The 16,711-nt window shown below is 28.8% G+C and overlaps 1 protein-coding gene across 1 annotated transcript; it reads right to left on the reverse strand.

Moving 5' to 3' along the window:
* Window positions 1-688: 688 nt before the first annotated feature.
* On the reverse strand, window positions 689-15,341 carry LOC111617860. The gene is made up of 3 exons (XM_023359187.1): window positions 14,189-15,341; window positions 13,033-14,113; window positions 689-742 (listed from the first exon to the last, which is right to left on the reverse strand). The coding sequence occupies exons 2-3, from the start codon at window positions 13,729-13,731 to the stop codon at window positions 689-691; spliced, it is 753 nt and encodes a 250-aa protein (XP_023214955.1). The 5' UTR covers window positions 13,732-14,113; window positions 14,189-15,341.
* Window positions 15,342-16,711: the final 1,370 nt, after the last annotated feature.

Below are 16,711 nucleotides of genomic sequence, written 5' to 3' on the forward strand. Positions count from 1 at the left end.
GACCGTAAAGCATTAATTGATGGTCGGCGCAGAAAAATACATATCAACGATGATGTTAGTAAAATTCGGAAACAAGTGTATAATCCAACGGCTTTCATTCTAATCTTACAAATATAGAAAAATTTATAAAAATGCATTTTATTTTCCACAAATAGATGACACCTGACATTTTGGTTTTTATTACCTCTTTAATATTTAATTATATCCACATATATTAAATGTATTATTATAATGATATGTAATGTGTAGTTTAATTATGTGTCCAATTTTATAAAAGGGGGTGTAAATGTCGGTGAACACTTTCTATCTTATAAATAAGAATCACAGATAATTTTATAAAATTATTAAATTAAACGTAATGTAAAAAACAAAATCATTAATTAAAATTTTAAAAAAAAAAAGTAAAAATAATTTTCTTAACTAATTTTTAACTTTAAAAAAATATATTTAAAGATTATCTGTTTAAAATTTAATCTCTAATTCAATTAACTTACTATAAATATTTGAAATAAATCATTTAATTAATATTTTTTGATAAATTATAAAGAAACAAATATGACCATTTAAGTAAAGAAATCAATAATGCTGATGTTGTATTTATGCAGAATTATTTTCAACATTTTAAAAGAAATTTAAACAACTTTCCAACTTTAAAGTATATATTTTTTTCCTTTTGAGATGTTTCATTTCATTTGTCCAATTGGTGACTTTGTCTTTTCAATTTCTTCCTGATTTCATATTCCTAAAAAAAAAATAAAAAAACAAAATAACTTGCTTAATATTATTGATTTAAAACTTAATATTATTTCTAAAAAAAATACTAAAATTTATTAAATAACACTTAAAATTTAAACAATTTATAGTGTAGGCACACAGAGAGAATGTCGAATAAAGTTTTTAAAAAATTACTATAAAGACAAAGCTGATAGGAAGAAGGACAGGGGAAGACCAAAGAGAATATGGTACAATGATGTAAAGAGAATGAGAGAAGAGTGTAGTTATGACGGGAAAAATGGAAAGACTTCTGGATGATCAGAAAGCATATCAGTGCCCTTAATTGTATGAAAATTAACATTGAAAACATGTAAGGAAAAACACTCAATGACCAGCAATGCATTTAATACATAAATGAACATTTTGATAATCTTCATCAACCATTATCAGTTTACCATCTCTTGAGTTAGTCTGATGATCATCTTCAGGATAATCTAACAACGCATACCTTCAGTAACCATTGATAACCAGATTATATTAATGATGATGAAAAGGATCTGTTCATATATTGCTAGATGATACAAGTTGTTTATTTTTACATATTCAGTGAATAACTAGTTCAAGATAATTTGACTGATAATTTCATCTGAATGGCCACATTTTATTTTATTAATGGTGGAAAATCCAGTATATTTTTTCAGTTTTTGTCTTGTAATTTTCAATTATTTCTTAAAATGTGATATTTTTTTCCTCATAAAACAACTATCAAAGATTGAGATCAAAAAATGCTAAGCTAAGATCAAATTTTATTTAAAGAAATTATTTTTTTTAATTACAGAATTGCAAAAAATTAAAACTGGATGACTAGAATAGAACAAAATCTTTGAGCTATTAATTATAACTAAATACATCCACATCTTAAATCTCCAGCAATACTTTAATGATATTTACTAATGTTTTTGATGTGATTGTAGGAAAGGAAAGTTCTGTTTAAGCCATACATTATCAACTAAATCTCAGGAGGTTGTTAACAATTCATAGGGGCAACCTTGTCCCATCGGAAAAATCTGAAGTTTATAAAATTTGTATGTTTATTACTACTAATAATGCCAACATAGTAGAACCCTGATTATTTGAGATAATGTGGACCAATGCTATCTCAGATAACTGAAAACTTGGATTGAGAATTACAAATATAAAAAGGTTTATATGATACATCACTTTTATGCTTCTTTTTATACCTTCTCTCTCTCTCCTCAACGAATGGTTGGTGGACAAACATGGATGTGTGCAGTCTTATAGCTTCTCTCTTTACTTAGCTAGCTGTTTTATCTGTTAGTAAGGACTTTTCCATAATAACTTGTTGAGATATTCCACTCTAGGTCTTCCACGTCGCCTTTTGCCCGCTATCTTTCCTTCCAATAAAATATTCATCCATTCCGAGTGTCACATTAGGTGGCCACTCATGTCACTTCTTTCCTCTATCATTCTCAAAATCTGTCTCTTCTCTGTTACCTCTTTCAAAACATCCTCATTCGTCTTTCTCTCAATACATGACACTCACATCATTCTTTGCCAGCACCACATCTCAAAGGCCTCCAGTTTTCTTTTCTCTGCTGTTTGGAGTGTCCATGTCTCCCAAACAGTACAATGCTATGTTCCAGATTAAACTCTTAATTAATCACTTCCTAACATTGATTGATATATTTTTCGATGTTAACATCCATCTATCGTTTCCTATAGAATGCCTGTTTTGCTTGGGCTATTCTTGCTGTAACATCTCTTTCACTCCTTCCGTCTGAGATAATTACACTTCCTACATACATGAACTCACTGACTTCTAATTTTTCACTGTCCAAATAGATGTTCATTCCTCCTTGTTCCTTTTTTGTTGAACATCTCATTATCTTCATGTTTTTCCTATTTATTCTCATCCCAATCTTTTAAACTGTTCATTTAAATTTTCAAGAACAATCTGTAGATTGTCTACATCTTCCACTATCATTGCGATGTTGTTAGCAAATCTTATTGTGCTGTACAACTTTCCATTCACTTTTATACCTTTTGTATTAGTAACATAGAATTCTTTCGTTGCCTCTTGTATGTATATGTTGAACAATAGTAACAATAATCCAGAAACTTGTCTCACTCCTTTTATACCTTATTGAATTTAATTATATATAAGAAACAACACTTTTCAGAATAAAAATGTTTATTATTATTGTCACATTTTAATATGAATGGTTTGTCTCATATTAGTTAAATGATAAAAAGTAACAGAAACAAATCATTTTAAACTTTTAAAAATTGAAGTACAGTATAAGTAAAGTAGCATATTCACTTACAGGTCAGATAATGCAGGATCTTCCAACATGTTCATGTTGCTTGCTACTTACATAACTTAGGACTAGGTAACTAGTGTGCAAGGCAATAGGACTCTACACTTTATACATTATACTACAATTAAGCTTTATACTTGTGTGTTAAAAAATCAGCTGGTCTTTTCTTCCAAAATCTCTTAATTAACAGGTAAATGTGCTTTTTTCAAATAACAACTATGGTTAAGAGCATGATCATATTATCTTTATATATATGCCAGAATTTTCTGTCTATAGTCATCTAAGCAAACTGGTTGGACTGACGAGAAACTAGAGTCCAAAATGCATTTCCAATGTTAATATAAGCATATATATACACTTTTGGATCTGATCTCTGACTCCATTTTCATCACTTGACCTACACGGTGTGATTAGTCTGAAAAAATTGGCCAAATTTAGGCCACATCAAGATACAAAATTAGGCCCCATCATTAATACTTATTCAAATTTGTTGAAATTTTCCATTGGTCAGGTTTCTAACAATCAAAAGATTTCTCACAGAATAATAATAAACACATTTGTTATATTGGACACACACAAAAATTACATATTAAAACAGTATCATAAAGTATATATGAACAGCACATACCACATGTATATCCTTATCTTCAGGGACAAAGTGCAGTGAATAATAACCAGCTTTTGGAGGTCATATGACCTTACTTTAAGGCAATACTGTACCTATTTGTTTTTTATACAGTACATTCCATTAGAGAGCATTTAGAAAGCATTTTGAAGTATGGATATTCACATCTTTTCAGTGTGGTCTCCTACTGAATCCTAGGAAGAAGTGATATGATGGGTAAATAAATGAAAACCAATATTATGTATGCTAAAATTGTGTGATAATGAATTTTAACATTTCCAAGTGCATTATAAGTTACACAGAGCTTCTAAGACAGGGGTAACAAACCTATAGCATATGTGGCACATTAGGAGAACCAATTGACATGTAATGTATCATAAAATTTCGGTTTATCACCCATCTTTTTCGATAATCCTTTCGGTTTAACACCTGATCATCCTTTTCTAAATCAGCTTTTTTACATTTATTCCAATTAAAGCTTTTCATTTCATTTCTTTAAATATCATTATGTAAAGTTCAAAACTACAGTGCGCACAAATATTTTTAAAGATAATTATACTCACTATACAGTATAACACACGGATTCAAAAAGGTTTGCTGTCCCTGTTCTAAGACATGAAAAAATGAAGAGAACCATTAACAACTCCCTGGATGATCTGATTACTTCATTAATCATATATATACATACATACATACGATTAAAAACAAATTAATTTAAAGCATTTATACTAATTCTTTGAATTAATTATTACATTTAATCAAATTAATGGATATCCCAATACATTCATTAACTGTGACCTATTAAATAAATTACATTTATTCATTATTTCAACTTCCTTAAGTAAACCTTTTATCTGGCAAGTGCATTAGATGTTATCAGCTACTTTCAACAGTCACGAACAAATCATCATCAATACCATTTTTCCACTTACACGAACAAGTCCAAATTTAGAATTGTTGTAACTATCAGCTATAGCATATCAGAAATCCTTCCCTACACTATATAAATATAAAATAAGAGGCCTTAAGTTTTAGCTTGTTATATATAAACTTAAGCTTTGTATATAAATTGTGTAATCTATGTATTAATCTAATCACAATGATTGTTTTTAAGTATTTTTTTAATTGTATGTTTATACAATTTGTTTTTTTCTTTCATATTTTATTTCACTATTATTAGGGGTCTTGTTGTTCATACAGGGAGCAATCTATAATCTCATGACACTTCCTATTGTAAATGTAATAAATAAATAGACTTGTTCATGATTAGATTAACCTACTTTTTATGTAAAGACTTTTATACAAACACAATAAGTTACTTCAATTTTACATCTAATTTATATTAAATAAATACATTCATCACATAAAAAACCTACACTAAATTTCTAAGCAGCTTCTTTCCTTTATCAGTTTCAATTCTACCATAAACTAAGTTTGACTTAAAATACAACATGATTTAATAATAATAAAACTTCTTCATATTAAATAGGAATTGCAATTATGATTTTAAATCATATCTCCATTATTATTGCTACAATTTATCCGAAATATCATTATCATTTATTTATCATCACTTTTTAATTTTATATTCAAAGTTTTATGATTAAATTCAGGAAAATCTAATTTCCATCAAATATGTTCTTGCCTTGATGAAGCCAATGTTAATGGACAAGGTACTTTTACATTGTATTATGTTCTAGTACTGATTCCCAAAATGGATGCTACCACTCCTTGAGGTTGGTAGAAGACTCAAGGTAGTGCTGGAAGGCAAGGGGCAGTAGGAATGTTGGATAACAAGGGAAAAAAAAATTCATTTTGAAATAAAAGTAAAAAAGTATATTTACAAAATAGGGTAGTCTGAAAAGTTTGGGAAACACTGCTCTAGAATTATGATAACATGACCATTAGTAGTGCCAATGAACACAGATGGCAAATTAAGCCAACATTGGAGCATCAACTATAATCTTATTTTGACCTTGATGACAATAAATGCTAAGTGATTCATTTAATGAATCAGCATTATAGGTCATCAAGATCATCGTAGAGATTTACTGATTAAGATAGATTGAGGTTGAGATAGTTACTGACGTTTATTGTCATCTTAATTTTACTACTTGCACATATAAATGTATAAAGATAAGCTGCCAGACAAGATGAAAGATACTGTACAAAAAACCAACTTAATAGACCGTCACTAATAAAAATCTATTATCAAACAACGGAAAAATATAAAGTTGTAATAGATAAATGATAGTATTTATATAAAATTTCTTTAATGTTGATAAACAAAAAATATAGAATTAAAGACCTATTACATTATATAAATAAAAATAATATAGAAAATGAAACTCGAAAATAAAGAAGTTTGATGCATTTATGCTAAATTTAAAATGACAGCACTGTGGTGACTGCTGGTTTAAAACTAGAGAAATATTTTCTATACAATATCAAGTTTAGATCACATCAATCACAGAAATCTATGATTGATGCAGTTTAAATAAAATTTGACAATATCCAGAAAATATCAGAAAGATTTCAAATGTTACAAAAGAAAAATAAATACAAAAGGACAATAAATTTTTCCTATAGAGTATAGACTATTCATACTTTTTAAATCCATTTGTTTACTTATCAACAATGTTTTTAACCTACAAATATATTTGAGTAAACCGAAAGCAATTAATTACCAAAGGTATCTATTTATTAAAGCTAAATTGATCATTTTAACATATGAAATTCATTAATAAACTATTTTCAGAATTAATTTAATTTAATAAAAACTGAATTAAATAAATCTTAAATGAAAATAATATAAATAACAACCTGCAAAGAACCGTATAATAATTTAAAATTAATATTTTATAAAATTCTAAAACAAACAGAAAAATCATTAAATTTCTTTATAAAGCTGATTATTCTGTAACAGACTGAATAACTGACATAATAATTATTATTTATCTCATCCACTGGAGCATCAATCTATACGGAGGTGATGTTTTTGAAAATAAATTTTAATTTATGTACTTTTGACAAGATTCATTATAAACATTGTGGCTGTTTGTTGTAAAATAAATTACTAGAAATTATTATTGAAAAGAAATTAAATTTACTTAATTGAAATGTAAACTTTAATTATCAGATTACTTTTAAAATGACTTAACACAATGGTGATCTTTTGTCTTATTTTCTGTCTGGATAACAATTTAAGTTAACGATAACATTGTTTAAAAAGCAATAAAAATATTTATTTTCTCATGTGTATTTAATGGAATTTAGTTATATATTTAGCAATTTTTGAAATAATTTAAACCAGTCGTCTTTCTCAACCTTTTGTTTGGAGTTTTTTTTCTAATAACGCTGCAAAAAAATTTAAAATAACTTACTTTATAGTTATATTTATATCCAAAATCATTTGTCTAGTAGTATTACATTCCTGCGTGTCCAGTGCAATTCCAATGTTTATTGCACCAAAAAACTAATTTGTGTCCTCTGGGGTTAACATTGCCTCATTGAGAAATGCTAATTTAGACAATTCAAAGATAGCCTAATTTATGTTTCTATAATTAAGAACAATTATGTTTATGATAACTATAAACATTCAGTTTATCAGATTTTATGCCACTTATAAGTGCCAACTGGTTTAAAATTTGAAGAAAACATTCTAGTCCGTGTAAAAAAAATTATGCAAAAAGTCAGCATCCAAAAAATAAGATATATAAAGTTATATGAATTATTAAGCACTAAGTTTTGGCATTTTGGAGGACTTATCACGTACTATTAGTGCTCATTAATTCTTATATTGTAATATAAAGACGAAAAGCAAATCAATAGTATTGTAGCTTATAACAATAAATCAATACAATTTATAAGCTTGTTTACAGTATTTTTTTAAAACTCTTTCTGCCTTGTGGGCAGTAAGAGGGCCTTTCTTCAGCAAGTCCATTATGAATTTGGCCAGACTCATAATGGAGCAGATGAATGGTGAAGGATAAAGCTTGACACATCCGGACAGACCACTATCTTGAAAAATTCTTGGAGTTATTCAGGTTTACAGTATTCAATAATTTTTTCTTTGTTTTTGAAGATTTTTTTGTGGTTTTATGCATTTTACCGCTCAGAGAGCACAAAAACGCCAAAGAATAAGGGTGTCTGCTGGTTAGTGGAAGAGGTTTTTGAAGATTTAAATTGCAGTATTCTCATTATGTTTGTTGGATATAAAAATAAAAAACATTTACCTGTGCCATTTATAAAAATAAGATGAAACATTATTGTATCTTGGTATTTAAATTTTGGTACAGTAGAACCTCGAAAACTCGGCTCTCGATAACCCGGCACTCCGGATAACTCGGTCACACCCTGGCAGGCCAAAAAAATCCTTAGTTAATTAATTTTCATTATAGACAGCTTTGTAAAAGTATAAAAGCTCTCATAAAATATTTTTCTGAGGTCTGTCTTATCAGGTAAATTACTGTACACAGTGTATTCATTAATTTTCATTTTCATGTAGTGAAGGCTCTATGCCTTCATAAAGTACGTACTTTTCCTTTGTTTAAGGGTATTTGGGCAGTTTATTCTCTGTTGTATTCTCCAGCAAACAATACATACAAATACAGTACACTATTTTCTGAGAAAACACGCATACTTATCCTTTTTTTAAGCCCAATTCCGATAACCCGGCATTTTCACAAACTCGGCCACCCTTCGGTCCACATTAGGCCGAGTTTTCGAGGTTCTACTGTATTTATTTCTACCTTTTTTATATTTTAACCTTCTAAAAGTTAATTTTTCTTAATTAATATTATCAGATAAAATCATTGTGATCAAATGACCTTGTATGTAGTACATTAATTAATATTCTAAGTAGAGGTTTGCTGCCGGGTGGAAGGCAAATGCGAAAATTTAGCATTCTATGTGTAAAACCATAAATGTTAGGATTAAACATTTTTGAGATTATGGCTCATTTACAGATAAAAACAAAACACATCATTCAAAAATATGATGAACTTAGATAAAACATTATCAACCTACAGAAATTATTTTAAAAAACAATAAAAATATTTTTAAATAATATTTTTCTTTAAGGAATTTTAATATGAATGGTTTGTCTCATATTAGTTAAATGATAAAAAGTAACAGAAACAAATCATTTTAAACTTTTAAAAATTGAAGTACAGTATAAGTAAAGTAGCATATTCACTTACAGGTCAGATAATGCAGGATCTTTGTTAATCAGGGTTCTACAATCCGTTTTACATATGAGCCACGAACATAATGCTGACCAGATGCAAAGCTGAACATTAAAGGGACATTTAACAAGCCAAGTGACATAGTTATGTAAAAAGGTTTTAAGTGGTAGCTTTGAACTCATTGGGAAGGAAATTCAACTGTTATAAGCTTGCTCAGATCCCAGGTTAAGTTTTATTTGGGAGAAATATACATCTTAACAATCCTTGTAATCCTATGATATCAGCCCTCTCTGAACACTGGGCACTATTTTCAAATACAGTATTTCTTTCTAAAGCATTGGGCAGAACTTGTTAAAGAATTAAAATATTTTTTTAGTTTTAGGTACTGCTAGTTTGAATGTTATACTTGTATAAGTAGTGTATATATATATTTATTTTATTTATTTAACTTTTTATNAAACAATAAAAATATTTTTAAATAATATTTTTCTTTAAGGAATTTTAATATGAATGGATTTGATTCTCAACAGATTAGTTTATCTGTGAAGCTTAGAATCGAGATTGTCATTAGTGAAAGAAAGAATGAACAACAGTTAATCTTTTTGGATCAATACAAGCTAAACGACATGTTTGTTACTTTTAAAAAATGTTTTTCATTCAAATAATGCTGTGGAGACAGACATCACATTGCATCTCGTGCATCTGCTTAATGAGATGCAGATGTAACGTCCCTCTCCTTTGGAAGAGGGGAAGCTTTACATCTGCATTTCAGTTGCTTGCCTCTCTCCTTTAAAGGAGTATTCACAAGTTAGTGGAAAAAGCTGTAGGAGAGGGAGGGTTTGTAACCAGATGTGATTTTCTTTTAGTCAATCCACTATCCTGCTTTGGACTTCAACAGAACTTTAGGATTACTGAGATGATGACCACTACAATTACTGAAAGAATTACCAAGCAAATGGAAATGTCAGTTGACAATTAATTTCTATCCTCCATTCAACATTTATATCGACATTTAAAACAAAACTAACAGAGCAGCAATATCGTATTTACTTGCATATAACACAAGGTTTTTATTCATTTACCACAGCTTCAAATTCCTAGGTTGTCCTATAGGTGTGAGCGAAAGATTCTTTGCATTTTTGCAAATAATTTTTGTGAACCTTGTATTTGCATTTTTTCCCAAATGATTACCCTCTTGTACTTAAAAACATAAGTATTTTATCTGGGTCATTTGAATCGTTCTTGTATATTGTCAGGAGTACAGATTGAAATTCCAGATTGAAATTTCAAAATCACACAGGAGCCCATTTTAATCTGTTCCTATGTGAAAACGCTGATTATTCGAAAATCAGAATTTGGAGAAACTTGTAAGTATAACTGACGAAGAGTGGTTCGACTGTTAAAAATTAGCAAAAAATTAAAAAAAAGGTTTCCGATTGTCCAGCTTTACACAAACAAATTGTCAATTTTACAAGATTTTCCCTTAAAGTTTAAAATGCCAGTAATTTTTGCAGGATGACACTGTGTACATTTACGTTCATTTGATATTTTACTTATGGTTAAACGAAATAAAATTAGAATTGTACAAATAAATCTAATTTTTTTTTTTTAATCCTTAAAGTCACACCTCGTCCTACGTTCGAGTAAAATATGGTATTTACAAAATAAAGATAATAAAATAAATCATAAAATGTACGAAAAATTGTTGCAATAACATTGTAGTTTTTTGGTATTGGGACTTTTAGGTCATTTATTTAATGGCAATGAAGACATTATTAATTAAAAGCGTCATCCTGCTACTCTAGGAGACTAAGGATTTAATCCAGGCAGGTAAAAATCTCCAGGAATTTTCCATTGGTTGTCTGTTCCAGATACATAAAGTCCTGGTCTTTCATCGCTTGACTGCTCTCATTATGGGTCTTGCTGAACCCATGGCATGATTAAAAGGTCATTTTAGTGCCCTCATGGCAGAAAGAATGCAAAATGAAAAGCAAAAATTATTTTATTTTGTAGCACTCCTATTCCTATTCAGACTTCTGCCTTAGATTCATGAATAAATTTATATTATAATTTATTCATGAATTATAAAAAACATTTAACTTTGGAATGTGCTAACAAAATTAAGTAAAATTTATTGCAATATTTAAAAAAAAACTTGTCATGTTGAGATTTTATAAATTATTAATTTATAATATTAGAGTATTATTTTTCACTACTAGTGATAAAATGTATGAAAAGGCCATAAACCACATTCAGTTTTTCCTTCACTGATACTACCTATTTATACAGTAAATATTTATATTATTTTCTTATACAGCTTAATATGATCAAAAACATAAGAAATTAAAGTGTTTAATGGTTTTAAGGTATTTGTAAGTGTTTTATTATTTTTTTTATTTAATGTTTTATGATACAAAAATTAATTTAATGAAAGGTTCTTCTATTCTTCATCAATTTAATTTTTTAAGTTATTTAATTAATGTCAAGGAACTCTTATTTTCATGCTACAATGGTATCAAAATTTGACAATTCTCTTCGTACAGTGGAGTATGGATAAATGAATATTTTATAAACAAGCTGTAAAATAAATGTAGTTTTATTTTATCGTTCCTTGGAGTAATTTATTTCATTTAAAATTTGAAAAGTAAGAATATCAATCTAAGAAACTACTCCAACTTTTTATTAACCTGGACATTAAATTCTTCATTTTTAAATACAGAAATTAAATATAGAAAAGTCATTCTAAGTCTGTTTGACTTTCTTAAATCTCTTTCGAAGGTATCTAAATGATTTTCTGAATTTTCTATTCTTAGAACACAATCCCGGATACTTAGGATGTTTATTTTTTTAAGTTTCAGAAATTATACTCTAAGAATAGAAAGCTGAAGATGGACATTTGAAAATAACTGAAAATACTTGTGTTGTTTTTGACATTCAATTCTTTTGTACCTATTCAGAAAAAAACACAATTTAATGTTCAAATTATTATTTTAAATTTTCACAACATTATCTATAAGATTAAATGTAAATATAGATAATGACTACAGTTAAAACTTAAATTAAAAAACATTTCTAAAGAATAAAATATTTAGCAAATTCAGATTATTTTTGACATTTGGAAGTATTTGTAAATATATAAACAACAAATTCTGTTAGACTATTGTAAAAATTCAAATGAAAGAAAAAATTGACAAGTCAAGCTGAGCTGTCAAGTGCAGTTTTATCATATTGTTTCACTTGAAAATATGACAAATATTTCCAAAATATAGACAAAATTACTATATTTTAAATTAAAAAATTGTAAGTTTTAATTTATTCTAATGTACATAAATTATTATTATTATTATAAAGTAATATTTTTCTTTTCTGTATATCTAGATTCAATCAGGACATACACTACTATGTGACTAAATTATTCGATTGGATTTTTAATTGATATGACTTAAAGTCATATCGTGTCACTATATATTTTCAATGTTTCTCCGTAAAATCTCATCTAAATGAGCGCATGAATGTATTTTATGAATGAATTTTAATCAATAAAATAACTTTTTGTTGCCAGTTTATCATGTCACTTTTGTGTCTAGCTGTCAGTTTTGTTGACGAGAAATTCAATAATCAAGCAGTCAATAAAATAAAAATTTCAAATTCTTTGATAGATTTCATAAAACTATTTCAATAAATAATTTTATATTATTAAATGTTAGAATTTTAATCTGTTTAGAATTTTTTTAATTGGGATGATCATAAAATATTTAAAATGATTTTTATTTAAATACTAATGACAAACAAAAATAATCAAAAATAAATTTGGAGCAATGCCTCTAACAAGTTGTAACAGTTCAGTGTGTCCTCTACCTCAGTGTTCCGCAACCGATGTGCCGTCACATGGTGAAAGGTATAATGTGAACTTTTACATATTCTGTTAATTTCAAATTTTATTTATATATTTTTATCACAGTTGTTGTGTTTCTTATGTATGTATGTTGTTGTGTTTCTTATGTTATCTTTTGTACGTACAGTTGTCCCTTGATAATCCGACAGGTATGGGACCAAAGGTGTGTCAGATTACCGAAAATAATTACATATTTCGCATTGTTTTGCTAGCAGTAACTTACAATATTCTCTACTCCAACTGTTCGAACAGAACTGCTCACATAAAACACACGAAATGTGTGTCATCGTGTAANATTTTAGCTACCTGAGAGTCTTTTAATCCATCTCTTATTGCTAATTGCAACGTGTGAACAGCACATCGCATATGCTGGATTTGAAACATATTGGACGCTTCCTCCACAATATCATCTAAATATTCCTCTTTTTCTATTATAGGCTCGATTTGTGTGTCAATGGAGAATATTTCATGAATGTCTTCTAATGGAATCTCATTATCTTGATTCATTTTCTCAGTTATTTTTAACATATTCGAAGCATTATCTGTTACAATACACAAAATATTCTCCTTTTTAATTTTAAAATCTTCTAATACCTCTTGAACCAACTTCTGCAGATACTCTCCTGTGTGATGAGCCATAGTATCTTTTACTGCTAATGTCTTCGTAACAATTGTATTATTCTCATCAATAAATCGAACATTAATTGCAAAATAATTCACTCGATGACGAGTGCATGCATCCATTTTAATAAATATCAAGCGATCCTTCAGTTTTTTCCGGAGTTCATCTTTTTTCAAAACAGCCTCTTCAATTATAAGCCTTCTGATGTTTTCTCTATCTAGTGAAACTCCAAGTTTTCTCGCCATTTCACCGTTTAAGCCTAAAAAGGCTGGCCGTGAAAAAAAGATTAAAGGCACACTATCTTGCACCACCATTTCAATTATCAGATTTTTAAATTTTGCACCCGTCATTGTTACTGTAACTTTATCCGAAGCAAAGAATTTGCATACTTGTGTTTGTACTGAACTTAATTTTTGGATATTTTCTAATTTTAAAATAGATGAAGTGTTTCTACTGTTATCTTTTTCATTTACTTCTTGTAGAATTTTAGGATGTAGACGTTGCAAATGTCTTTTTAGATTACCTGCTCTTGTAGGTGCATTTTTTTTTCAGAACTAGCAAAAGCGCTAATTTTTGCTTCACATACATGTTTGCCATCATCATTTTCTACAATGCATTTACACTGATAATATTTTCCATCCGTAGTAAGTTTATAATATTCAAAAACTGCAGACTTTGAATTTGAAAATACTTTCTTTTCCATTGTGAAATTGTGAAAGGGTAATTAGGTATCTAACAATATTTAAGTATATAAAATTAGATATAACTCTTAAAAATAATATGTAGATAAATATAATTCATACTTACAAGTCACAAGTAAAATAATCTGAACTTGAGAATCGTAGTAAAAACCCTTTAAGTACTTTTTTCCGAGTTAACCCAGGTTAGACAAAAAGGACGCAAGTACGAATCCTGAATTAATCCTGAATCGGACAAGGAAGTCGGTCTCCCTCAGAGAAATAGTAGTAATGACCAAACAGCACGTGTTCATATTGGGATTATTCCTGGAACTACTGCACACCTTACTAGAACACCCTCCCCTCAAACCGATTCCCTTCGATGTTTACGTAAGGACGTCCCGCGAAAGTTCACCAAGCAGCTGGCTAAAGGTCAAATAGTTGTAAATTTTGGAGACCCCAGTGTCTCGTTACAACTTGTTTTTAATGCAATAAAATGACAAATAAAACATCTCTAACGATATATTTATTTTAAATTATTTCATATTATTCTAATATTTTTACTATAAAATCGCGTTGGGGGTGAAATTTTTCGCAGATACTTTTACATTTTAATTTTTCTATGGAAAACAAAAAAAGAGAAATGCCGGAGTCGGAGTCGACACATTTTTTTCCGACTCCGACTCCTCTAGCCAGAAATTCCTCCTGACTCCGACTCCAACTCCACAGCCCTGGTTATAATTGTCAATTGGGTTACCATTTCTATAATTTCAATATTAAAATTTTTTATGCTATAACTTGTATGCAATTCATTTTTGACTTACAATTTATGTAATGATTATTGACTATTTTTGAATATAATTATGAAACAATCCAAAAAGTGGGACATTTATCATGACAGTTTTAAAATTGGGACATGTCAAAAGGTAGGACTATCCTGTCTACTTCAAGATGTCTGGTCAATTTAATTTAAACAAATTTTTCATACATATTTTTAACTATTAAAGCTCAAAAACTAATTTCATTGCAGAACTCCAAATTTTAATGTTGGAATCCTAAGGTTTCACAGAATATAAGTTGGGAATCAGCGCTTTATCTTTATCATTTATAATGTTTTGACTTTACTGACACACAAACATTTATATTTTAATCAAGGCCTTTGTTATAATTAGAGTATCATTTTAATTTCAACATTTAACAATTGGTTATTCCAAAACAGACTTCTTAGACTATTATAATAGAAATTTTACATTTTATATAAAATATATAAATTTTAATTAATTTACAATTTTTTAANATTATTATTATTATAAAGTAATATTTTTCTTTTCTGTATATCTAGATTCAATCAGGACATACACTACTATGTGACTAAATTATTCGATTGGATTTTTAATTGATATGACTTAAAGTCATATCGTGTCACTATATATTTTCAATGTTTCTCCGTAAAATCTCATCTAAATGAGCGCATGAATGTATTTTATGAATGAATTTTAATCAATAAAATAACTTTTTGTTGCCAGTTTATCATGTCACTTTTGTGTCTAGCTGTCAGTTTTGTTGACGAGAAATTCAATAATCAAGCAGTCAATAAAATAAAAATTTCAAATTCTTTGATAGATTTCATAAAACTATTTCAATAAATAATTTTATATTATTAAATGTTAGAATTTTAATCTGTTTAGAATTTTTTTAATTGGGATGATCATAAAATATTTAAAATGATTTTTATTTAAATACTAATGACAAACAAAAATAATCAAAAATAAATTTGGAGCAATGCCTCTAACAAGTTGTAACAGTTCAGTGTGTCCTCTACCTCAGTGTTCCGCAACCGATGTGCCGTCACATGGTGAAAGGTATAATGTGAACTTTTACATATTCTGTTAATTTCAAATTTTATTTATATATTTTTATCACAGTTGTTGTGTTTCTTATGTATGTATGTTGTTGTGTTTCTTATGTTATCTTTTGTACGTACAGTTGTCCCTTGATAATCCGACAGGTATGGGACCAAAGGTGTGTCAGATTACCGAAAATAATTACATATTTCGCATTGTTTTGCTAGCAGTAACTTACAATATTCTCTACTCCAACTGTTCGAACAGAACTGCTCACATAAAACACACAAAATGTGTGTCATCGTGTAAAAATTGGATGGGGAGATTCACATCGCAACATGCTTCTGTGCAAGCAGACATGTAACGGGGATGAGTACCTTGACGGGAGGTGCATCGGACTACTGAGCATGTCGGATTAAAAAACGTCGGACTATAGAGGGACAACTGTATTTCATTCTCTGCCGCAGCACTGATGAAATAAGATGATGTTTGCTTATTCTTTATTACAAGCCACCCATTTTTATGTATTCTAATAAATTATATGTAAAGAGAATTTGCTCACAGGTGTTGGTGTCTGTTTAATAACAATAATAGAGAGGTTGAGGCACACGTTTTAAACGTGTATGTGTGACGTTCGGCACCGCTTTCCCATAAGCCTAAAAGTTTGACAATGGTGTTTGGATAGTCGGTGGAATCACGCTCGACATTCCAAACACCATCATCAAACTTTTAGGCTTACGGGAAAGCGGCGCCGAATGTCACACGCACACGTTTACACGTTTAAAACGTGCGCCTCAACCTCTCTAATA

The sequence above is a fragment of the Centruroides sculpturatus genome, unplaced genomic scaffold (assembly GCF_000671375.1).
Source record: "Centruroides sculpturatus isolate CEXI.00-Female unplaced genomic scaffold, Cexi_2.0 scaffold173, whole genome shotgun sequence".
NCBI classification, from domain to species: Eukaryota; Metazoa; Arthropoda; class Arachnida; order Scorpiones; family Buthidae; genus Centruroides; species Centruroides sculpturatus.